Below are 26501 nucleotides of genomic sequence, written 5' to 3' on the forward strand. Positions count from 1 at the left end.
TTTGACCTTGGACCCTTTACTCTTGATCTTTGAACCCTGACCATTCACATGTGACCCTTGAAGTTTGAATCCCTGACTTTTCACTTTAACCATTGACCCCTGAGCTTTTGCCCTTGACCTCAGCCCTTTGACCCTGCCCCAACATCAATATCACTGACCTACAGTGATTTCAGCATATGAATGCTACAATAGTTATCTCACCCAGCCGTGTCAATCCCACTGTCAGTCTCTATCCCAGCCCCACAGTGATTTCAGCTCCAGCCCTAGAATGCCTTTCCCTGTTCCAGTCATTTCAGCTCTTGGCCCACAAGCTTTATTTCACGGCCAGCTCTGTTCTTCCAGCTCCAGATGAGTTCCTCCAACTCTGCTGGTTGAAATTCCCCAGGTTCAAGGAGCAGGATCTTCCTCTTGCCTCCAGCTCTGCAACATTTCAGCTCCCACCCTAGGGCCTCTAAGCCCACCCCACAGTCAATATCCCAGCCCCAGTGATTTCAGCTCTTGGCCCACGAGCTTTATTTCACTGCAAGCTCTCTTCTTCCAGCTCCACATCCGCTTCCTTTTCCCCTGCTCTGCTAGATGAAGCTGCTCCAGGTTGAGACAAAGGGTCTTTGTTCTTGGTTCCAGCTCTGAGGTTTCACCTCCAGGCTGAGAAATGCCACTCCAACCCCATCCCAACCCCAAAGCAATCTTTACTGTATTTGCAGCCCTTCTCATTGTGTACCATTCTATGGTTGCTTCCCACATCTACAGTCACTATCCCCTCAGAACAGCGTTTGCAGCTGCAGCACTGCAGTCCCCATCCCGGCCCCAGTGATTTCAGCTTCAGTCCCACAAACTTTATTTGACTGCCAGCTCTTGTGCTGCGCTTCTGCCTCCTCATCTTCCCAGCAGTGTCACATCGTGCTGCTTTCTGGCTCTCCAGGCAGGATCTCTGTTTTAGCTCTAGCTCTCTGTGGTTTGAGCTTAGCTCTTGAGCCCACATTCCAGCACCAACCTGACCATCCTTACTGCAGGAACAGCTCTGCAAGGTCCTATCCCAGCCCTCACGGTGATTTCAGCTCCAGCCACGCAGTTCGCATCCCAGCTCCATATTCCTTATCCCAGCCCCACAACAGTTTCACCCTAAACCCTACCATATTTCTGTCTGCTCCAGCTCTGCTTCCTCAGTTCCAGCTCCTCAGCTTCCCACTACTGGTGGCTAAAAGCTGCTCCTGCTTCTCACTGCAGCCCGGGGCTGTTGATAAGGCCACAAATCAGTTATCATCATCACATCAATGTCTCTAGGAGTTGTCCTACCCACCCTAATGGTAGCCCAACTTTGGGGACACTTGAGGACTCAAGCCCAGCACTTGCCCAAAGGTCCCCTCACCTCCTCCAGGCAGTATCAGGGGCTGGGAACAGGAGAGGGATCAATAATAATAAGTAATTGATAATAAGAGTAATATGTATTAAATAAATATTGAGTATTTATTTCTTGAAAGAAAAACAAGAACAAGAGAGACTGAAGTAGCAAAAGGGAATGCCAGGGGGATGGCACAGGACAAAAAAGGAACACAAAAGACACACAGAGAAAAGGGGTGGAAAGGTGGATACAAAGTTGAAAGAAAAACAGGAATAAACCCCAGGACTTATTAGATAGTGTGGCTAATGAAAGTGTCAATAAACCACCAGCTCGAACAGAACTGGTTACTGTCACGGCTCAGCTTGGGACTCACTAATTAACATCCCTCTCTTGGCAGGGCCATAAATGCCCTGATAAAACATGAGGCGAAAGCTAAATGGTTGATGTACTCCATCTTTCTTGGGCTTGTTAAACTATTTTTGTTATCGGGTTGGACCAGACATACACCAACACCAGAGTATGTTTAAATGCAATCTAAACACCAGCAAGTTTATGTATTTCCTTCCAAGAGAACTGCAGAAAAGTTATACTCAGTGACATAGCCATTCCAAATACTAGGAGTGTCTTTCATGAGAAAAAAGATCTAAGCTGAAAGAACTGCCTCAGTGTAGATCAAACAGTTAATTTAAACTCTGAACGGTTACGTGAGCAAGCAGGCCAACTTGAAATTTGCAGGAGATACGTTCCTTAAAAAAAAGTTAAGAGAAAAACTGAGGGAACAGCTGAAGCAAATTAATGTAAAGGTCAGATTATATTTTTTAAGATTCTCTGCATTTTTATTTGATATAGCAGAACAACCAGCACCACCACCACTGTGAAAAAGCGCAGACAAAACCCCCATGAAATAATAAAAGAAACAGAAACTTAAGTGTAGCTAGAAAAAATTAACTTTTTAAAAGCTAATCTATTTGAGATAGGCTCCACCTGCAGACTTGTCCAAGGCAGAAAACATCTATTGCATCAGACACAGATATACACAACATTGCTCTAAATTGGAAAAAAAAAAGAGTGAATTTTACATTTCAAATGCTTTGCAAGCAACACTAAAAGTTAATGCGTCACAAGACATTTTTTCAGCTACCCTCCCCTTCCACAAAAATTTTTTCATCTATAAGCCCTAGTAAATACATTCCACGGTCCCTCCATTTAAGGGGGGCACCTGTAAATTACTACAGTGCGATAAACAGAAGCAAATCAAGAAAAATGAGACATTAAATCTGCTATATGTGGCTGTAGTAAATAATCACAAATAGTTCAGCAACTATTTACGATGCTTACTGATTACCCTGACTGCAGTAGTTCTAATCCTAGCAACTGGCCTCTGCCACCACAACCAATGCAAGTTTGCAAGCAAACAGGTAACCTGGACCTTGACCATGTTTTATATTGGTCATCACTGCTTGAGAATAACTGGAGTCCAAATAACACCTGCAACCCTTTATTGGCTCTCAAGAAGAGGCTAACAGACCTCTCTACATTGCCAGTGTCCTCTTTGCAAAGGCAACAATAATTCAAGCCTCACAAAGCACACGATTAGGTAAATTAAGCATTCAGATGACCTAAGTATACTCTAAATTAGTTTAACTCCCAAACCCACACAAACATACATTCTAAATTAACCTCTTTAAAAGGGATCTTCAAAGCTGAAGATTATAAATAAAAAAGTAACCAAGTCCCTGCACACTCAATCAGGGCTGTCAAGTCCCAGGAGGTTTTTAGTCCTCCTTCACAATACATTTGATACAATTAGCACAGGGTGGGAATATACTGATACATCACTACATTATGAAGAGTTGTAGGTGCAGGTTTCTATCCATCTCCCCTTTCACAGACTTGCTGGCAGAGGTCCGTTACTTCCCATAGAATTTCTTATTCAGAAGAAAGATCAGAAGATTGACGTTCACTTTTGCTCTGTCAAACAACTTCATGACAGCAACACCTTCATACTGGAGCTGCAAGAGATCCTGCCAAAAAGCGTATCTTAATGAGTGAGGAGTCCTCAAGAGCTTACAGACAATATAAAAGACCCCGTAGTACAGTAGGATCTTAAGGAATATCAGTGAAAAAGCACATGGCATAAGATGGAAAAGCAAGAGGCTCATTAAAGAGCCGCTCTTACTGTATAAAAAAATAGTCATTTTAAGATCTTTATTATTTTAAGCAGCGGGTTAAAAAAAAATAAAATACGAAAGAGAGCAGAAATAGAAGACTATTCTAAGTAATCCAAATTTCAGATCTAGCCATCTCCAGCCTTGTCATTTGCACAGTAGCCATAAAGTTGCTGTAACTTTTAGAACATTTAGGTTTCCTATCTGACTAATTCTGTCATGTACCCATGAAACCTGGTAACACGGTGTCCCTTTCTGAAATCTTTAGTTGCCACACATCTCAGGGAAGCGGCTTACAGCAGTTCAGTCTAGGGCCGCAAAACAAATGGCATCTCATTATCACAATGCATACGATGTCAATTTAATCTCTGAGGTGTTTACATAGGCAGTATTTCTAGTTATACTTTGCTTTGTCAGCAATGCACCTGCACTGATTTTATCTCACTGATTACATTCTTTCGGCAATCCCACTCCTGCAGGTAACAAGGTGGGTAGGTGTGGGAATGTGGGTGGACGTGTGTGATGTTGTGTCCCTTGTTGCTGTCCTCTGACAACATCTGCTTTATATGCAAAGCACTGCTACAAAAGCACAGTGGTATAGCAGACCACGTGCCTCGGAAATGAGTGGCCGTGGGTAGCCCCATGAACCAACAAGTTCAGAACCAGCTCTGACGGATTAGGACCAAAAGAAACTCGGGGAGTCCTCAGAGCAAACAAAAGGTGTGAGGCAGCGTCCATCCAGGCAGCCAGTTAGGCGGCGCGGGCTAACTGCAATGCAAGGAGCTCCTGCACACAATCTGTTTTGAGAGGCCTGAGGCTTCCACAACTAACAAACCTAACAAAGACCAAGATGGACAGGGGGTGGGTGAAGAAGTGGAAGAAAGGGACAGAGACACCAGCTGCAACATTAGTGGCCCTGGAAAAAGAACAGGGAACCGTTTGGGAGAAGGTCAGTCAGCACACCTGTTCTGGTGGCCTAAGTAAAGCCTGACACCTAAGGAGGGCACCTAAGAACCGGAAAGAAACAGGTAAGTATAGGGTAGCAAAAAGAATACCAATAGATAATGACTGGCTGAAGCCACCACACGCAAGCCCAGGTGCCTGCTGTCACAGACTCCAAAGCTCTCTACACTTTCTCTGAGGAAATTTCTCTGAGGAATTTCTCTGAGCAGGAAAATGTTGAAAACCCAAGTATATGTTTTGTGTATGTGTAAATGTAATTAAGAACACAGACTGACACCAGGCTTTCTTTGGGAAGAAACAAAAAGCAGTTTGGATCCCCTGTACGTGTTGCACCTATTTCACCTGCAACAAATGGGTTATTTTTGAGAGCATTTTTCAGATTGTCTAGCCAAAAAAACATGTCATTGCCGTTTTGATGAAGAGTCTGGCAAGGGCCAGACACTATTAAATAGGACACTTCTTACCTGATAATGTAACATAAAGGTTTCCATCTGTACACCCATGAATTTTGCTTTAACCTCAAAATCTCCTACTTCTTCTGTTGGACTGATTTCAAAAATCACGTTTTTAAACCTATGAAATTTGAGAAATTAAAAATCACAGGGAGGGAACGTATGAGATGAAATGTGAAGATAAATTTCTAAGAATTCTATTCTTAACCCTTTATTCTATTATCCCCATTTGAAATGAGCCTGTAAAAGCCAACCAGACTCAATACAACGATGAACGGAAGCCTAACAGATTCTATGTCCAGTAAATCACATCGTCACACAAGTGCAGCAGGAAACAGGGTCATTTAATTTAGTTCGTACAGTCTAAGCAGTCTTACTTTAGTTCTACACATTCGTGCCTCATTTAGTGCACTGAGTACAAAGTATGATTCAGAATTGAACAAATTCTAGTAACAGCCAGCTTCTCAAGGCTAGCAAACTACAGCTGGAGAAACTCAGACTAGCATTAGGCTGATTTTTCAACAGTGAAAGCTATCAACCATAATAACAATTCACCCAAGGAGGTACCCTTCCACAACTGTGGGGGTAACAGAGAAGGATTTGGGGGAAAGTCATGTTTAAGTCATGTTACACTTCTCAAAGAATTGCTTTGCTTCAACCAGAAAAAAAGAACTGAAGAGTGATCACTATGCAAGGTTTCTTGGCCCTAGGGACGCCAGCCTAGGTCATCAAAACAACCTTTTCAGCTTCAACAGCTAAGTCTACCCACAACATTACAATTCCAAGAACAAAACTGCAAGACAGTGTGACACAACCTCAAACAGGCCTCAAAATTTCTGGTTCTCAACTATCAGCACCTAGACTAGTTCTAAGAAAAAGACAATAATTCAGCATACCTATTTTCCTTTTCCTCCAAAAAGATTATTTAGCCCTAAAGAGTTTTAAAAAGATACTTACTGGTTACCTTGCAGGTCCTCAATCTCTAAAAGCACTCCCTTCTCATGAAGTCGAGCTGCTGTGTATTTCAGAGAAATCTTTTTACTGGTTCTGCCTTTCATCTCTCGAGGTTTCTTGGAGACTCTGGGGAAAAAAGACAAATGAAACAAATTAGAAGGTCACTCAAACAAGTAAAAACATTTTGAGCAGTAAATATTCATCCTATATGAAAGAGGGGATAGAATCAGTACAGCTAATGAACTATGACTAATGATAGATAATGAGGTACTTCTACTAGTCAGTTTACCTACAAAGCACTTTCAGCCCAGTTCAGATCTTTAATTTTCTACTATTTACCAATAACATTTAAGCAGGAAAATGTTATTATTGCTATTATTAATAATCATATAATAAAAAAAATCATCATCATCATCATCACAAAAAACAACCAAACAAAAAAATCCCACCCAAAACATAATCGTATGGTATTTCATAAAACGCAATATCATCTCTCATTAGGCAAAATGGGGTCTAATGACAAATGACATGGAGAAAGCTGAGACTACTCAAAAACTTGCTTGTCTTTTTATTCCGCAAATGAAAAGGGTTCCTATTCTCACATGTAACTGGAGAAGGTAACAATTTATTTTTTTGCCCAGAAAATCCGAGTTGTCTAGCACTGTAACAATTGATTTCATTTGGCACAAAAATGGGGACAATTTGTGATCAACTGTCTCCTTGTAGGTAACTATGTTATTTTCATTCTCTACTCCTAAGAAGGATGACGGGACAGACTGACTGAGCAGCAAGTGCATATGTGGACAACAAGCTTCATACCACTGCACTCTCTGCACTCTTCTCCCAAAGGGATCAAAAAGTGTTTCAAGTTTGTCTTTTTGACCCCATTCATGGCAAGGACCTCTCCCTGTATTTTTTTACTGCTGCTGAGACCCCTTCTCTAAAGCTGTCGCTGTGGGGAAGAGCTTGGATGAGGAGCTTTGAGTAGACAGCATTATGGTTCTTCTCAGCAACACATGCTTGCATGTATACAACATGTATGAGGTACTTCTAGGGCCATGGAACCCCTTGCTTCAGGTCATCAGCTTCAAGACCATCTAAGGAACCTAAAGGTGTACAAGTCCATGGACCCTGATGAGATGTGTTTGTGGGTCCTCAGGGAACGGGTGGAGGAAGTGGCTAAGCCACTATCCATCATATATGAGAAAATGTGGCAGTCCAGTGAAGCTCCTACAAACTGGAAAAGGAAAATAAGGAAGACGCAGTCTGTCTCACCTCCGTGACTGGCAAGAATGACCTGGAAACTATGCGAAGATACATTGAAAACAAGGAGGTAATCAGTGACAGCCAATATACCTTCACTCAGGTGCCTGGCCAGTTTGGTGACCTGCTACAATGGGGTTAACACACCGTTTCTGGATGAGGGAAAAGTATCTGACAATCATAATCTACCTGTATTTGTGAAAAGCATTCAACAACGTTCCACAAAACATTCCTATGTCTAAATTGAAGAGACATGGATTTGATAGATGGACCACTCAATGGATAAGGACTTAACCTCACCCAAAGAATTGCAGTCAACAGCTTCCCTGTGAGGGTGGTGAGGCCCCGGGACAAGCTGCCCTGGGGAGCTGTGGCTGCCCTATCCCAGAACTGTTCCACCCCAGGTTGGATGGGGCTTGGAGCAACCCGGCCTATTGGAGGGTGTCCCTGCCCATGACAGAGCAGTGGGAACTAGATGACCTTTAAAGGTACCCTCAAACCCAAACCATTCTATGGTTCTATAGTTCCAAGACACTTACTTGCCCTTGCTGGCCAAGTTATCCAAGCAGGTCTTTATGTAACTTTTGTAATAATCCACTTGTTCTCCATAAAAAGTAGCTTTGGAGTTCAAGGCACTGTATGTCTGCTGCAGCTTCACTAGCTCTGCCTTTCTTCTCTGACGGTATCTACGCTGATTTCTGATATCCTGCACCAAAGAGAAAGACAGGCAGAGACTTAACAGTCATTTGAGCTCTGCAGGTGTTCGGTCCCAGAGCCATTGTGTACTTGAAACACACCATTTGATTTTGCTTAGTCTTGCTTTGTGCTACAGGCTTGAGCACTCAGTTGTACTTGCCCCAGTTCAAGTGTCACAGCTTTTTCTCTGTGATGACTATTTGTGGAACTAACCAATGCTACACAGCAGTACACTTGCACCTTTTGTGGCTTTCTCAAACTTCAGTTCTGTCCTAGTTGCGATGACTAGAGTGGGCACTGAAAGCCCATGATATGAAAGCAGCAATTTTGCCAGCACTGGGTAGGGAAAGTATCATACGAACCAAGCACTACAACCATAGCAGCACACAGACTTCATTCTTTTCTTTGTTAGTCAGCCTTTAAGCATCACTTGCCTTAATATCTCAACAAGAAAACACTACAGTCATTGACTGCTACTTTAATTTGTGACACATGATCCCTAAAGGCGATTATTTAGTTGGTTTAATTACGTCACATTTCCCAAATAGTTTTTCAGTAAACGACGTGATATAAAATATATTGTCACTGCAGCAATGTACAACAGTACTGGATCTTTTTGGTAAGCTTTCCACAGGAACTCCCCCTATCGTTTAGGTATTCTTTAACAGGCACATTTAAATAAAAGTAACAGTTAGGATGTCTTAGAGTTATGACCAAAACTTCCTTGTGTGAATCGGCTTCTAGAGGCACTACTTAAATTAGTGAAATGGAGCAGAAAAACACATCACACATCAGGACTTCCCTTCCAAGATATTAAATTTTTTCTTAAAGTACCCGAGAACCTGACAATGCAGTCAATTTGAGAGACCAGAAACATTGTATAAAAATAAAGGACTACCCAAGGATGCCAAGAGGTGGAAATGCTGTAAGAAAGGGTATGATTTTTATCTATAAATTAGCTACTAAAAACCTTACTCTCCTTCTCAAAATTCATGCCAGTTTCACAAAGCCACAAACTGGGAAAACCCCACTGTGATTACTAGGAAACCATCTAATTGTATACCTTTGCAATGTCATTGATTAGTTCCTGGTATTTATTTTTGGCATTCACCGGCCCAAGTTCTGTCAACTTCTTCAGGCCTGCCTTGATTTTTTCTTTTTTATCTTGGAGATTCAAGTTGCCATCTTCCTTTACAGAGACAGATTTCTTCATCTTATCAGGAGTTTTAGCATCACGAATGGCCCGTTTCTGCATAGCTCTGTGATGCTCTGCTTCCTAGAAGAAGAAAACAAAAAACTACGAGTTCATAAACAGATCAATTTTAAGGAGACAAAAAGAAGCAGAAACAGATTGTCTGATCTCTGGCATAACACAAGATAAAGAGTTTTGATTGGCGATTCCCCTACTGACTCAAATGAACGCATTTTGATGAACACATTCTACACACGGGAACCAACAGAAGCCTACCTACCATCTAAAATGGTCTTCTACATAAATAGTTTCTAGCAACTACTGCAGGAATAACATTCACACATACAATTTACTTCCACTGTACACCCTCTAAACCAGCAGATATAAACAGCATCATACTTGCTCTGAGGTAGCTGAAGTTTCCAAAATTTCAGTCAGCGTCTCCCCTGGCTGGAAGCGGATTACATCAACAATTAAACGTTTTGTGCTGCAAAGAAATCGAGGAGAATAGGAGGGAAAATTTTAAAGAGAAAGACCTTTAATACTCTTCTCTTCTGAAACAATACCAATGTTATTGATTTATTTAAAGTCAGATTATTACTGGATGAGCACTTAGGTAGTCATAGGCTAAACCAGAACAGAACCCTGAGAAGCACTTTACTTTTTGGACAGTTACTGGAAACCGGTTCCCCGAAAGGTTCCTCTCTGTAATATGCACAATTTGCTCTCCAGAACTCCCTCAAACAGCAAGGATGTTATCCCATATATTACAAGGTAGCCCCAGTACTGCCACGCGGACCACAGAAGTCGCAGATCATTCAAGGTGAAAGATCAAGCAGTTAGAAGTCACCGCCCATTTGTGCAACCAGAGAAGCTCTATTACATTATCCATTGATAAGCATGCTTCAGTGATCTATATATATAACAGGTGTCAAAAGCTCCAAAGGACTATTTTCTTATGTGCATGGGAGACAAAGTAGATCTCAACTCCAGTCCAGTCATAGACAGGGTTGCTCCTTGATTTGAGCTGGGATTTAACCACAGTTGGTATCCACTCCGAAGCACTTCTATCCTTAAGCCATTCATGGTACAATGAAACCAAATAGCATCTCTGCAGTCAGGCTGGAATTGTTTTTGGAATCACACAAACTGCATCACATATTCACCTTCCTCATCATCCACAACTTAAAAGACTATCAGTGCAGCTGGTAAATCTTTACTTTTGAAATCAATGTCACTTTTGTCTGGTGGGTAGGAAAACACTGATGTATCTTTTAAGAAGCCTGGTTAAAGTTATTTTTTTGAGACATAATTTTCTTGTGGGAGATTTCTTGTCTGCCTAGGTCAAGTACATGCTGACCAAAGATTTTTCAATTAAACTATCTAGAATCTGAGAAGGAATGCATCAGGAGGAGGTAAAAATGCATTTGAATGTCAGGTCACTGCTCTATACATCTTGTCAATAGGGATTTGCTTAAAATTAGCAAAGAGTCACTATCAGTAAAAAGTTTTCCAGAATAAAGATTCTGGCAACAATAAAATCCCTGACAGTCCATTGCTCTCTTTCCTCTTTTCTTCTCAAAAAGGTTATTAGCCTTCATCAATTAAAAGTCACACTACAGCATGGAAAAGGACATGGCTACAATCTCAGTGTATTTGGAGTAACAGTCCTTCCACATTTCTTTAAATGACGTCTCAATTCTCTTATTTTCACACGCAGACTAACTGTTAAAGTTCTACTTGCTCCTTCTTTTGAGTGACATACCAGGTAGTTACACCCTACTTACTTCAACAGAATTGTCCTTGCATCCATCTCTGCATTCTCATCATCGCGAACGTCAAATTTATTAGTGAGCGTGAGAGAAACCTCAGTCTTTGCTAGCATTTCCCTGTTGGGGTCATTAACATTGCCAGAACCTTCCCCTGCCAAGCGGAGAGAGTTTATAGATTAAATCACATTCTTTACCTTCTTGACTGTTAGGACTTTGTAATTTTTCCCTACATAACAGATCACAGAAAAACTAGACTGTTTTCTATACTGTCAAAAGGACACTTCAAAACCCAAACCAACTCTTAAAGACATCATCCTGAATATATTACAGACTTTTTCAAAACAAATCTAAGAAAATGCACTGTCCAGAAAAGCACCACAAAATCGTCACTTCGTATGCCTTGGAGATTTACATGTATTCCACACTGTATCTCAGTATCTCACTGAGAAGAGTGGCTGAACTGCCAAAACAAAAATGTGATGATGTCCATATGTCCGTGTCCCCATCAAAATGAATGTTTCAATCTAAGAGCAAAGCCCTTGTAAACAACCAAGCTTGTAATCATCTCCTGAACAAAGTAAGCCATCCCATCAAAAAGAGATTTTCTTGCTCTAATTGCATATGAACTTTCACCAGAACAATTGTTGGTACCTTTTCCCCCATTTTTCAAAGGGCTGCAGAAAGATTTAACTCTGACACATTAGCCCCAGTGACACAATGCACACAGGAGAAATGAAATGGGGAAGGAAGGCAAGTTCTAGCTAAACCCATGGCCTATGCTTGTTCAGATAATGTTTCTTACATTCTGTTCTTTGCCAGCACTTGGAAGAAAATGTGCTTACAATCCCTCCTTTAGAAGGTTCCAACCTTTCTCATCAAGCAACTTCAAGGGAAGTGCTTGGGTTGCTGTCAGAGCATCCTCTCCAACAACTGCGCCTGGTTCGTGTCCCTCCCCGCCCCAGACTAGAAACTTCAAATAATTGCAACATAGAAACCAACGAAGGAGAAAAACTTGTGCATCTTTCCAGTATGTGTTATATCCTGAAGCAGTGAACCGTGGCTTGGGTTTCCAGAAGACTTTCACAGACTAGTAGCATTAGTTCCTTCTTCACCCAACCAGAAGAGCATAAAATTCTATTTTTCTTATGGAAAAAATTCTAAAGGAGGGGAAAAATGTTACTTGTCCACATGCCAAAGACTTTTGAAGGAGCACGTGCTCTTTAATGCGCTTATTACTGCACTCTGAAAGGAACACCTACAGATCTCCAGAAAGGAGGACAGATCTTTGCAAACAAGCTGGAACAGGGACACAAGCAAAGAGAAATGGCTCCAGTGTAATGGAACAAAGAAAATACATCAATATCCATCTGTCTTCTAGAAACTTCTAGAGTGGGATGAGGTGGGGTGGGTGGGGAGAAGAGAAAGAACCCCTGTTTTTTTCAGGGCAGTAAGTTATGAAGAGGAAATATACTGCAACAAATCTGCTGCTGCTTTTTAGAGAACGTCCTCCCAAACAGGCTGTCATGACTTCTTACTGTTTCTTTACTGCACTTTAGGTCGTTTAAGGTAATATCACATTTTACTTTAGCAGAACAAACTAGATCACCTATTAAGGACTCAATTGTAGGAACCTCTCCAAGATCATCCAGTAGCTCGTGAATTGGATCATTGTGCTCAGGAGCAATTGCATCTTGATGGTCTAAGAGTAACTAGATGAACAGAGAAAACAATTGCATTTTAACAGTACATCCTTTTCCAAACAGTAAAATTTATTTAGACTAGTATCTTTTAGAAAAAAATAACTGAATTCCAAAGTAGCAATGTCAACATTCAGAGCTATGCCAGTATCACATACTCAAATGCTTTCCACAGAAACTTACTAAAGCCATTACTAAATTACTTGATTCTATAAATCAACAAGCTCTCGCAAACTACAATCATGACAGCTTTCAGCCTTGTATTTGGTACGTTCGCGTTTTAGACAGAAGCAGCGTTTTCTTTGCAAGCGCTGCTTATAAGGAGCAACTGTGACTAATGTATACTTACAGTGTGTGTATTGATGATTTCACCAATAGAAATATAAATGACTGGTTTAGTGAGAGTCACCACGTCTGAATATTCATCAATATTGAATTTATCCTGCAATTCAGGAACCTCACAGGCAGCCTGAAAAAAACGTCTTCAGAGCAAAGAAGGAGAGAACAGTCAGTATGACTCACTGAGAGTCACATGATATATCAAGAGTATTACCTCCCCATGACAATCTCAAGCATAGACTCTCCTCTTTCAACTGTGGTACACTGTGGCATACTACAGTTTGTCAGCTTTAGTTTAACACATCAGAAGCAGCCTAGTAAAATAGTGGCCACGTTGACATTTGCTCATTTTCAGAATTGACAGAACTAGCTTTGGTGACCTCATTCCCCTGCCCCACTGCATTATCGGCCTTTGCCCCCAACTATCTCTGGTTCCCTATTTCCCAAAATACAGGAGATATAAGATGACAATTCTTGAAGGAAAGCTTTAACGAATGAATAGCTACATGCCAACCTGCTTTACTCCTGACCACCACTAGATTTTCACGTGGAACCAGGGTTCACATAGGACTGAATAATGTATGTCCATTCTGGTTGTTCACATCAAACTACCATGGTACATATATGCAAAAGCAACCTTTATTCTGGACACTTGAAACTCCTGACTTTGCAATCTCATTAACACACAACGTACTGTTCATAAATTCTAGGTACACATTTTATCTGCCACTGTCACTGATGCTTGTGGCAGTCTGGAGTGAAATATCTCCTTTTTAACAGACTGCGTATTTGACAGGGACAGAATTTTCCATATTCTAAATTCACCATTTTCCCTTTTTACTTGCAATGTTACCCTCTGCCAAACTTCCCAGCTTAATTAGCTGCAGTCTTCTACCTGAATTTCTGGTATGATTGCAATAGGTACTCATTAATGATGCTTAGATGAGCATTGTCTCCCATGAACATCTTATTGGATGCAGCATGCTGTAACATCTTTGCAATGGAACCGAGGTTTCTGCGTTGATCTGTCGTCAGCTGACCTCCAGCTGAAAGGTCGATGATGTCAAATGCGTCTGGTGCGACAATGGCTGGATTCATGTAGCGATAATAGAGTATGTTGCCAACAATCTGGGAAAGAGAGAAGAAATGCATCAATAAACAACAGTACAGGACCCAGCTGAATTTTATTGCAACTACTGTGTGTTTTGATAAATGATTTCCTTGCAAGTCTCTTTCCAAGACAAAGGTTCTGCTGTATAGAAGCACATACCATCCCAAAAAATCTACGGTGAAAAAAAAAAAAAAAGAAAAAAGAAAAAATCATAAGGATGCAATAGGGCGGTCAATAAAGAGGAAAGCCTGAGCACTTCCAGTCACGGGACAATACAGCAGGAGATATTCCTATCCGTAAAGATTCAGAACTCCAACTTAGAAAAATTTAATGACAAAAATGACAAGAGATACAAGTTACCAATGAACTACTGATGTGAACATGAGACAGAGTCTGTCAGGAGAATTAAGTGCAATTGAGTAAGTCTGAGCAAGGGCAGAATGACCACGGTATAGAGGAATCTAGTAATGAAGTTTCAGTATAGAACAAGAGCTGATTTTTAAATAAGCATGCAGCATTGGCTACCATCTCTGACAAAGCAAAAAAAAGGGAGGAAGAATGGCACACCAAAAAGTTAAACTGAGGAAATTTGTCCAAAGACCTTTTTTCTTTCAGAAGAAAAGCTTTCTTCTGTAAACCAGCAACATATTCAGGCACAGACCCCTAGTTTGTGAGAAACCATTTAAGTTCCAGAAGTAAGAAAATCAGAAGTACAGCAAACTAATGGCATTTGATGCTTCAAAAATCCAATTTACCTAGTCAAATGTGAGCAGCAGTACATTTCAAAGAACTACAAATAGAGAATATCACATTATATCCATATGCTCATGATATTCTTCTACCCTGTATTGGATATTTTGCCAAAAGTAACTCTAGCAATGAAAAGGTATTAACCCACCATGCTGATTTAAAGCAAAAACTCTCTCACCACATACTCATTTGCAGAAGGCCAGGTCAGTGAATCTTGGCTTCACCTGCTTGCCATGTGACTTAAATGCATGGAAGAGACCAGGGTCTGAACAAACAGTTGAAAACACAGAGGAAAAAAACTAGCCATTGCTAAGCAGACCCAGAAATTAGTAACTGGTTTCAGTGAGGTCAAGTTTTGACAAGTGTTTTATGCAAGCCTCTGCTGTACTCTCACAAATTATGCCACTGGATGTTAACAGCCTGCTGACCATTAACAGTCAAACTGTTTACTGCCAGTGAAAGGAAAAAGAAAAAAAATCCATGGAAGAAATTGAAAGACATTTGAACTTGCAGGGCAAAAAGGACAGTATATTATATGGGCTTATTCGGTTGCTAAAAAAAATCTACAAGTAGCTATTGCACACAACTGCAGTTTTGACATTCATGTGGACAGTTACATTGCTTCCCTGAGGATTAACAAAACCTGCAGTTTTCCACCTAAATTTACAGATGGAAGAAATTAATTCACCTGCATAGAAAGAACCGATGTCTCAGAATGGGAAAGCACAGAACTAGAAGAGAGAAGAAAACAGCATTCAGATTGGTAATTATTTTGTAATGAAGCAGAGGCAGAGAAGCTTAAAGAGACATTGTCAAGTATTCTAATAACCAAACTATATTGCCTTAAAAAGTAAAGCATTCATGGGCATAAATTCACAATTTACCAAAAGCCACAAAACCAAAGAAATTTCAACAAAAACCCCAATGCTGTAGTAATCTAAGAGCAACTAATATTAGGATCCTATTAGTTCTCAAAAACCAACTGAAACGCAAAATACAAAACTGACTAGGCATCATGCAAAGTGCCGCTATATACTGCTGTCAAAATATCCTAGTGTGCTACAGATGAGGCATTAGGAATATCAGAATTTTGCATACAGACTTTCTAACTTGTCTCTTTAAGGAAGGAGCAGTGGGCTGTGATCGCACTAGTTAACTCAAGGTTTACCATCTAGGAGCAACAGTAACTCCAGGTTAGGAAACCAAAAAAGCTAAATGACCAAGATACTAAAAGAAAAACAGAAGTATCAGGATACCTCCTTCTAAACAATAGTTAGAAAACATCTCAAGTGATGTGTGTGAACCTAACATTAATAACCTGATGTGAAATATTTTCTATTCAGAGTGGAAAATTAATAGGCTTACATGCGCTCCTCTCCACACATAGACCTAACAAGAGAGAAGAATGAGATGTGCTTTCCATGGCCAATTTGGCTGACAATTATTCACAAAGGTGTATATTCTCACCTTCAGAAGCTCATCCTCGCCAGCATCAGGAAACTTCTCATGCAGGGAGTCTTTTAGGACCTTGGCAATGAAACGCATTCCATAACTGAGAGAAAGAAAAAGTCAAATAAGACTGCTGCAAGAAGATGATAAGATGAAGATAATAAGATGCTGCATGAAGACACCAGCAACTTCTCAGGGATAACACTGGTGCATCAGACTCACGGGATTTTGTCCACCGAACTAGTAATGGCAGACAGGAACTTGTCTGTCACCGTCCTCATGTTTCTGATTGAGGTATCCAGGCGCGTCCTCACCTCTTCATGACTTAGGGCCTGCTCAGGTGTAACATCATATGGCAGTTTGCTATTTGAACAAGTCAGACATATAGAGGAGAATATTACTCAGGATGGTACACTTCAGGAATGTATAGTCTGACACAGAAACATGCTTATATTCACTTCACTGCCAAAAGCTATGAACTGCCTTTAATTAACCTGTTTGGCACCATCAGAGCTGAAATTCTTTTGCTTTTACTTCCTTTACTTTCCCTTGCAATGGCCACTGAGAGAAAGACCCAGCTAACTCAAAATGGAATCTTTTTTACAGCATGCACACTAGGCAAAAAAAGCATCATCCGCAGCACATAGTGGTACTTCAGACTGCAAACTGGTGAAAATGAAAAGTATGCATTTGGGTATTAAGATGATGAAAACTCGGACACAAGCAGAAGCTAGAGCAGCATCCATAAAATCAATATAACATGCTGCTGAAGGAATAGTTATCTTTCTTTCAGTCAGCTGAAACTATTGCACAGTATTCCAGTGAACACAGACAGGTGAAGCTGGTAATTCATAAAGGTGTAGCCTAAATCTCATGTACAGAGAAGAATCTGAACACACATCTTCACTTGCGTTTTTAACATGTCCAGAATTTTGCATGAAGTACACACAGGTATATGACTGCAGATTGCTTTAGATATGAAGGAACACCTTCATCTGTATGGCTTTTGCTTCTTTTTTGAAGTACGTTAAAATACCCCAGTAACACAGCAGAATCCTCAAGTTCTTGCAAATCACAACCACCGAAGAAGAAGAAACCAGAATGGCACAAGATCACATAGCTCAATACAATTGTCATCAGTGGCTAATATTAATTAGAAAGATGCTAGCACCAAGAGAACTCAATGTGATGCTTTCTGCCAGCAAGAGCAGCTTTGTGTGCTTGCGAATACTACCTGTTTGCATGGGCCACGCATGACATGAACATGGACTGACATGGAAGCGACTCCCAAATGCATTTTCTTACAATACATTCTTTTAAGTTAGAGTGCATCTCATCGCTAACTATCAGGTTAACACAAGAAAACACCAAAGAGCATTTCTTCTTCCATCAGCTAATGACATTCCTGTTCAATACTCTCAGCACCATAATCAGAATATGAACTTTAGAACTTCGAGATGAAAGCTGTCTTGACGAGACAATCAGATGGACAAATGCATTGATGATGATTAACTGAGCAATGCAAAGCAGCTAAGCAATGTTTAGAAAAATACACTATTAACGGGTCTCATACCTGGCCTCTCCCGTTTGAGATTCCATCTGGTTAACCCAAGACTTGTAAATATCCACAGGATCAGTTTTGATATTAAGTGACTTGTCATCGATGATTTCCTTCACAACTGGTGCAAGGATCTGCCTCAGGGCATTCTGACCACGGGCACCACGATTGAAACTTACCACCATTTTAATAACAGTAGGATTCCCAGTCACTATTTCATGTATCTGGTCTACTTTTGATCTGAAGAAGAAAGAATCTATATGAAATCTGAGGTATGCATAACTCATTCACCTGCCTACACTTCCCTAGACTACTGATCCAAGCATGACTTTGGGGGTGGGGGGTACGACACACATGTATTTTAAAAGCTGTTATTTGTTACAAGTCATATAACATCTTCATGCTTGAAAAGCATTCCCAAAAATGCTTAAGGGCAGTTCCTCAAAAATTTCATTGCATATTCTTCCTCAAAGCGAGTTGTGCCACTCTGCATTGTAAAGTGCAAACACCGAGCTCCTAAAGCCCAACCAATCCAACAAAACATGTCTGAGGACAGCCAGAGTTTCTAACACACGCAGGAAACAGAAATGCCAAACAATAGAGATTTCAGACTCCTCATTAGCTTTTGGAAATCCAGAGAGCTTAGATTTAGCCCTCTTCCTGGCTCATAATGCCTAAGTTTGCAGTTTGTTGGACATATTTATAATCAGACACCAGAGAATTGAGATTAGACTGAATTTTAGCATGACTTTGCAACAGATCAAAAGTAGCTGCCATGTTGAGCAGTGAAATCCTGACTGAAGTGAAAAGACCTCATCTTCAATAGACATACTTGGTTCTTCTTTTATAGACTACATTAACAGATATGAAAGGGGAAGAGGACAATGAAGGGACAGTTTAGAATTATCCGCAAGTAAGAATTAGACTTTACATGAAAATGGCCTCAATCTCAAGAACTGCCAAAACTGATTCAACAGCGAGAATGTGCCGTATGCTACCACATACTTGATCTCTTCCTGCAGTGCTGTTTGGAAAAGTCGCAACAACAGGTATTCCTCTCTTTGATTGGATGCATAGTTATACAGCGTGAAGATGACAGAATCCATGAATTTTGTGGATTTGTTTTGAGGCATCTGAAAAATCAGCTTGGCCAAGTAGGTTGGGTTAGTCTACAACAACAAGAAAAATTACTTAGTGTGCATGTCCCCGCTGGTGTCGCTAAAAACTAAGGTGGCTCAAGAGTTGCTGGCTGGACTTGATCTTAAAGGTCTTTTCCAACCTTACTGCTTGTATGACAACTACAGTGCATAAGCAAAGACTGTGTTAAGACATATAACCTTCTACAACAAAAGGTTACCGAGCAGCGTAAGAAGTTGCTTACCTGAAGTAGGTAGAACAAATGCTGATAGGCTTCCAACTTCTCTCTCTTTTCTTTACTCAGTGCTTTCAAACCTCCCCTTTGTTTGTTCAACATCATCATGTCAGAGAGCTGTTCCTTGTTCTTCTTGGTAAGTTTTTTGCTATGAGAAACAACATCCTGGAAAGAAAAAACAGGTATAGATTTCACTCTGAGAAGTTTCTAACAGGCAATACTGGAGAACACTTGCATCTGAGAGCCACTTCTTTTGGACGTGGAAATGCAGGGTCAAGGAATGCCTGGGTCTATTAAAGTAAAGCATTATTTGCTATGGCAGCAGTTTCTCCAACTGGAAATACAAGTTCTGCTTTGTTCCTGATTTTGTGAATTTGTCTGAAGCCCTAGAAGGGTTAGTCACTCTTGGTAGCAATTACTATCAGAGTTAGTAGCATTCTGAAGATGCTTGGAAATGTTTTCCTTTTTTAAACTGGGCCTACGGTTTAAAAATACTGTTCCATACTCAGCTAGCTCACTACCTTCCACATACTCTGACAGCAATGGCACTTTTCACCACAAGCACCAGACCAACCACTGCAGTTTCCTTCTAAGACAAATTCCACTACACCAATTGAATTTGCACTCAGAGAAGCCTATTGTAATGAATCCAGGACCACATGAAAAGCTGACCAATACTTCAGCTTGAAGAAAAAGACAGTGCTGTATCAGCAACAGCCATTTTTATTTTTTTTTTAATTTTTTTTTAATTTATCACACCAGCCAAGCTTAGATAGAGGGGGCTTTCTTTAACCAACAAGCAACCGAGCGGCATAAGCATGTCTCCTGCCTCCAAAATCACCCCCCTGCCTGCAAGCTTGTGGCATGTGACTCGTTCAACAAAAGAGTCACAAAGCCCTTAAATTCAAAACTTTTTGCATTCATTAGATCAAGATAGTCTTGTTGCCTTTTTTAGCTTCAGGACTTTTTTTCTTCTCCTCCTACAGTTTTCTTTCTAGGGATACAGACTAAATTAGTGGAATAGACTAAGAACATGGAGTAAAAACTAAGTCTGGGGAAATGTTTTCCACTGAGCCTGAGCAACTGACACCTGAGGCTAGGAGCTCTCCATGCTAACTACCACTGGGCTCAATTCAATATGTAGCTGGTCTCTCAACAAACACATTTCTTACCTGCAATGTGATTTTGTTTTTCACTAGCAAACCAATTTTGATATCCATGAGATTGAGGTCATTTTCCAGTTGCTGATTGGATCGGATCAAGGTTACAACTTCTTCACGTAGTTTCATTAGCTCAAGTTCCTCCTGAAAATCTTGGTCACTCTGATCGAGCAAGTGGACAAATTTCCGAACCACGGCCATAGGTGGGTTTTCAGCATTAACTAAAAATAGGCAAGAAAATAGACAACACTAGAGGATGGCAAACAGAAGTAAATATGTGCCTTATCTGTTTAAGCAGCATATCAAGGAGCACCCAGAGGCAAATTAATACCATCATGTCTAGACAGCTTCAGATATTTTGATTTTCCTGTTTTGAGAAAAATGTAAGAGAAGTAAATCAAAAACGAAGTCAGTATTAGTATAGGGCAGTCACACTGTCAGAGCTAACTGCAAAGCTATAGTTCTACTTTTCAGCAGAAAAAAAAAAAAAAAAAAAGACAGCTAGAATAAAGTTCTCCTTTAGCGTCAGGAACTACCTATTCCCTGTGCTGCCCTATCAAATTCATGCCAATTGTTCCTCCAAGCTGTCTTGCTGTTATAGATCACACAGCCATATAAGTCAACATCATATTATTGGTTGGAGAAAAAGCTTGACATGACGCAGCAATGTGCACTTGCAGCACAGAAAGCCAACTGCATCCTGGGCTGCATCAAAAGCAGTGTAGTCAGGAGACCAAGGCAGGTGATTCTCCTCCTCCACTCCACTCTCGTGAGAGCCCACCTGGAGTACTGTGTTCAGCTCTGGGGACCCCAACATAATAAGGAGGATGTGGAGCTGCAGGACTGGGTCCAGAGGAGGGCTAAAAATATGATCAGGGGGCTGGAGCATCTCTCCTATGGAGACAGGCAGAGAGAGTTGGGTAATCTCTTCTATGAATCTATGATCCCTCACAGAGATTTGAGGCACATCAGTTTTTATCCTCTTGGCAATACTTACTGAGGGTTTTGTAGTCCTCTCGTGCTTTGTTTGCTCGGATAAAGGCTTGAATTTTTACAACATCATTTATCTAGGATTTAAGAAAAAAAAAGCACTTGACATCACTCTGGAAACAGTACCAAAGTCAGGTACAGAATACATTTAACAAGATAGCCTCTTACATGGTTTCTGAAATACTGCAGACGATCTCTATAACGTCTTCTGGCTTGATACATCCTGGTCATTGACTGAATCTATTGAAAGGCAACAAAAACATCAGACAGAAACCTTATCTACAAAGTTCACTACCCCAAAGGTTTACCAAAAAAGTCATCGGGGAACTGTGCTACCTTTATTACTTGGTCCTTTTGTGCGCGTAGGTAATCCAATCGGATTTGATATGCTTTCCTTTGCTTGTAGCCACGCCACTGAGACTGAAATCAAAATAGGCATGCTCACTTTACTTTTCTAATTAAATGGACGTAATTACAAATCTGAGTTTTGTGTTCCTCAGCTTCCACCTGCCCTTTTGACTAAATGAAGCATGAAGGAGATATGCTTGTCTTACCAAGAGATACATTGTGTGAAACATTAACTATTTCCCAACAGTAATCATGAGAGACTTGAAACGACCCCAGGAAGAGCCTTCTGAAGCACAGTTAGGGGTCAAGGACACAGTGAAACAGTCAAGTTGACAGAAGCTGTTCTACCTGAGGATCATGTGTTAGCTGCTGCTGCTGGTGAGATTTAAGCCTTCCAAGACACACTGCCATGGACACTTGGGAAGAGAAGTCAGGCAAGGGGTTGGACTACACTTAAAGGGAGAGAGCGCTATTTTAATGAGCTGGGAGTGGGTGTGGAGGTATATTTTGTTAAATATATGGTCAGAGTATGTGCTACTTAGGCAGAAACAGACAGACACATACTGCTGAAATAATAAAATGGTAATAGGGTGCAAAGCAGCTATTTAACTTGCAAGCATTTCAGTTACAACACCACAGAAAGAGTTTTTTCTTTTGTTGTCCTGTAAATGCACCCAATTTCATGCTGAATTATCCTACCATCTCTTTCAGGTCCTCAATCCTCCAAATCCCTGAACAAATCTGAAGAGAAGCATCTTACTCAAGAATACTGAAAATTTTGTTGTTCCTCTTGAATTCATGACGAATCACAGCAGCATAGTCTTATGGTATTATCACCATCAACACATACAACACAGTTCACATTGCCTTACTCCCAAAACACTGAAACATGCAAAAAAATAATTGGTAAAGCTTCCTCAAATAAGTTTTTCTGTCTCCCATTCCATGTGATTATTGGATTGATTATGTATGACACCTAAAAGCAAATAATATACCAAAACTCACTGGGAGAAGGAAACATTTTTAGATAATTTACAATACAAGGCAAAGACAGTTGTGTGCTGTAGCTATTGTTTTGCTGTAGCGATTGTTTTGAACTGAATAAAAACCGTCAAATACAGAAAACAACTGCAGAATACAAGTTCCAAACAGAACTAATTCATTACCTGAATGCAAGTGATTGCTGGGACTTGCTTCTTCAAAAAATTCATTCTTGAGTTGAATTCCTGGCGAACTAGATACCCTCGACAGCAAGCCTGAAGTTTCATAATCAGGTTCTCATTCGCAAGCCACAACTGTTCTCGGTTGTATGCTGCAGTGACTCCGGATATGGTGCTCTGATTTAATGTTATGATAGAAAGAGGTGCCAGAAAAAGAAAATGGAAATACAAGAAAAAGGATGTTACATCAGCTTTCCACATTATGCTTACAAGAAACTCCAAATTTGTCGTTCAAAAAAAAAACAGTGACATGATGGTCCGGTACTCTTAGTGACAGGATAAATTTTTCTGAAACAGGAGAAGGAATTGTGACACACACAATCTGATGATGCCTAGCAAATCAAATGAGTTACTAAGCTTTTTAACATGACTATAGCATTGAAGCATTCTATCTTAGAGCTGCATTAAGGGTGGGAATGGTACGAAATCCACTTTTGAGAAAAAGGGCATGCGTTCATCTACTCTACCTGTATCTCTTCCCGTGACAGCTGAGTGTCATTCTGTACAAATCCTGCTGGTTCATCCCATCCTCCCTCTTTGGTCCGTAGGTTATGATAATAATGATAGCCTCCTCTCACCCAGTGTTTCACCCACTCACTGCCATTGCCCCCTAAGAGTAGAAACTGCAGTTAGAAGTCTGAAAATCTGACAAGTGTCCTACCTTTCACACATACAAATGTTACAGCCAGGAAATCTACTTTACAGATTCTTCTTCCTCCAAGTGAGGAAAGGAATGTTTCCGAGCCCCTAATGACATCATAAGAGAGCTATCTAAACACAACACATTTTAGACATGGAGAACATTATACTGCTCACACACTTTCTTTGAAAAAGAAACCCCTTATTTCACAAAGCATCCACAGCTACCATTTACAACACAAGATTTCTTCTCAGGGGCTTTTTTACCTCTGGTTCCAATTCCATGTACAATAACCTTGCATTTATTTCACTAACGGTTAGCTACTTAAGGTGTACCTGCTGCCCTTTTCTTGACTTCTGACAGTTCTTGTTGGTACGTCTCAGCACATTCTGGAGTGACTCCGTACAGCCCAACATCAGGTGAACGCAAGGCACTCAGGGTCTGGCTAACATCACCATGATCTACTGCGTCATTAATGGCCAGAATTCCTAAGGAGACTTGGATAACACCAGGAAGCAGGTTAGCTCAGGGGCTCAGTAGCTCACAGCAAGCACAGAATGGAAGAACAGAGCAAGGCAACATGAACATACCCTTAGAGCTGGGGTGTGTGTAAGACAATGCAAATTTTAAGTGTACATCTTAAGCATGAAATATAAATAAAAAACAAACTGGACAATTTGCAGTATAGAGGCCTCTTCAGTACAGACTGTCCAACCATGTGTGGAACCGCACCTGACAGCATGTCATTTGTGTGCCCGTAAGTCCCAGCATGGTGCTGATTTACCACCAGAATATTTTCAACACACGAAGTTACAGCTCTCCTCTGACATCTGTTTCAGTGTGGTGGTTCGACCACAATAAATCTAAACCACTACATTCAGTTAACACAGTTTCCTCTGGCAGAGTCCAGTCACAACTCAAAAGAGGTCTTTCCAACAAGAGCAGTAATTACTTAATTGTTTCTGCAGACAGAAACAACATTGTTATAAAGACTGGGATGCAACAATGAGTGGAGCAGTCCACCTGCAAACTACGTTAAGGAGAAAAGGTGAGTATAGTGTAGATGTATAGTACCCTCTGTATCTGAAAAACTTGTGAGTGCTTGTCTGGTAATACCTAAGAGAACCAAGAAAAGACAACAGTCCCATATGCAAGAGAACCAAGACAAGACAACAATACCTTATGCAAATAAAAGGTCATTCATTCATTCATTCATTCTCACCAGAATTCTCACCATTTCAATTGTGCATGTGAACACTCTCACATCTAACTAACTATCCACAGACATGCACAATTAGTCACAAATGACAAACAACTTGATAGAGATTTGTCCAAGGAGGTAATGTCTGCCTAATGCTCACATGCAAAACTGGGAAAAAAACTGCGTATCGCGCCACAATAGAAGACATCTAGTATTTGAAGAATCTGAATTTCACTTCTCAAAAAACCACACCTGCACCGTAAGCCTGTAGGTTCATGTGGTTTCCTTTGCCACATGTACATGACATTTCTAGCCCCCAGCCTTTCCTTAAATAACCGGTATTTGGCTGGTAGTGGGGATTACTTGCAATACTGTGCGATAATACTTACATCTCTGGGACTCCTCTGTGTCCTGGTTAGCCTTATGAATCCCATCCTGAATTTCATCTAGCCACAGAACAGCTGTTTCATCCTGTGTGTCCTGAAGAGAATACAACAAGAAAAATATATGGTATCAGGAGAAAAGTATCACTATTTTTGCAAAGTAAGATAACCTATATTCAGAAATAGCCAATAGAGGACTTTTCCATATCAGAGAGAATAAGAAGTATTTCAGTCTTCCTAACTGACTTCAGCACACAGACATCATCTGGATTTGTGACTGGCAGAGACTACTATGGCATTACCAAACTCAATTCTTTCTCCTAGACAAAAAAAATCTTTTCAGGAAACAGAACAAACAAGAAATCCTGCCAGTGGGAATCACTCTAATAATTGAGTGAACACAAGGCCAGGGACTTGGTACCAGTTAGTCCTAAAGCCATACTTGCTAAAAGGATACTATTTTCCAGGAAGTTGGTCCTTCACCAGAAGATGACTACACAGAGCTGCCGATGCACACCTGTGTGCAGAAATTAATAAACCTTTGGGTAACTAACATCACATTAGGCTGCTCATTTCTGTGACCACAACACTTCACAAACCTGTACAAACTAGCAAAGCAAAAAGCATCGTACGTATTGTGGACGGGTGTACACACACAGCAGTCAAAGCCATGTTTTAAATCTTTATTTTAACAGATTGTTTGTAAAGGAGCAGTGATCACACAGTATTCTGTATTTTGGCTGGGAAATCCAGCCAAATGAGCTCATGTTATATGCAGAAATTTGAGACGAGGAAAGGGACAAGTGTTTTGCAAGTCCCAAAATATACATAAAGAACAATGAGCCAGCAGTTGCCAAGCATAAGCTTTTCCCCACCTACTGGTGCTTCCTGTAGGTAACTACTGAAAGAAATGCCGAGATGCAACAGCCATCCCTCTGACAACTTTCCTCATACAAACGGAACACAGGAAACGTTTAGTTCTGGAATGGAATAGTAATCACACTGCACAAAAGAACCACTACTTACAACATTCAAGAGCTTTAAGGCCAGACTTAAAATGAACATTTCCTTACATGCTTTTGGCAGATCTGAAACTAACTGGCTAAATGACACTTCATTCCAGAGCTTAACATGACCTTCACAGGCAGATTTCATCTGAAAGCCAGACAGTCCCACAAGAGTACCAGCAACAGCTAAATTCCTGTCCAGAGTAGGGGGGACACTGTAACTCTACTGTACTATCTACCCACAGAATTCAACCCAAAGACTACCAAAACCATTCTGTGCTTCTCTACAGTCTTGCTGCTGCAAGGCTTTCTGCAAGGTACACACAGTGTAACACACTACAGAGACTATTGTTTTCTTCTCTTTCACCTCATCACATCAGAAACACGCATGATACAGCACTTCCCATTCAAATAAGCAAAAGAGCAACATCTTCAGGTGAACTATAATCCCTCTCAGCCCCAACACTAGTTCGT

At 40.6% G+C, this 26501-nt stretch overlaps 1 protein-coding gene across 2 annotated transcripts in view; it reads right to left on the reverse strand.

Moving 5' to 3' along the window:
* Positions 1-2151: 2151 nt before the first annotated feature.
* Positions 2152-26501, reverse strand: part of IQGAP1 (IQ motif containing GTPase activating protein 1) — a 54177-nt gene continuing 29827 nt past the window's right edge. For both annotated transcript variants that reach the window (XM_005521698.3, XM_088062905.1), the window contains 23 exons: positions 25027-25117; positions 23772-23933; positions 23264-23406; positions 22743-22913; positions 21565-21648; positions 21397-21468; positions 21236-21305; positions 20251-20459; positions 19088-19243; positions 18712-18875; positions 17722-17946; positions 16371-16511; positions 16167-16251; positions 13734-13966; positions 12849-12981; positions 12409-12511; positions 10818-10953; positions 9430-9517; positions 8902-9114; positions 7682-7848; positions 5883-6005; positions 4938-5046; positions 2152-3366 (listed from right to left, as the gene is read on the reverse strand). In XM_005521698.3, coding sequence (XP_005521755.1) covers positions 3253-3366; positions 4938-5046; positions 5883-6005; positions 7682-7848; positions 8902-9114; positions 9430-9517; positions 10818-10953; positions 12409-12511; positions 12849-12981; positions 13734-13966; positions 16167-16251; positions 16371-16511; positions 17722-17946; positions 18712-18875; positions 19088-19243; positions 20251-20459; positions 21236-21305; positions 21397-21468; positions 21565-21648; positions 22743-22913; positions 23264-23406; positions 23772-23933; positions 25027-25117 — 3192 coding nt within the window. In that variant the 3' untranslated portion in view covers positions 2152-3252. The remainder of the gene's footprint in view (positions 3367-4937; positions 5047-5882; positions 6006-7681; positions 7849-8901; positions 9115-9429; positions 9518-10817; positions 10954-12408; positions 12512-12848; positions 12982-13733; positions 13967-16166; positions 16252-16370; positions 16512-17721; positions 17947-18711; positions 18876-19087; positions 19244-20250; positions 20460-21235; positions 21306-21396; positions 21469-21564; positions 21649-22742; positions 22914-23263; positions 23407-23771; positions 23934-25026; positions 25118-26501) is intronic.

The sequence above is a fragment of the Pseudopodoces humilis genome, chromosome 16 (assembly GCF_049639895.1).
Source record: "Pseudopodoces humilis isolate 2021_Gansu_Grassland_sample_001 chromosome 16, ASM4963989v1, whole genome shotgun sequence".
NCBI lineage: Eukaryota > Metazoa > Chordata > Aves > Passeriformes > Paridae > Pseudopodoces > Pseudopodoces humilis.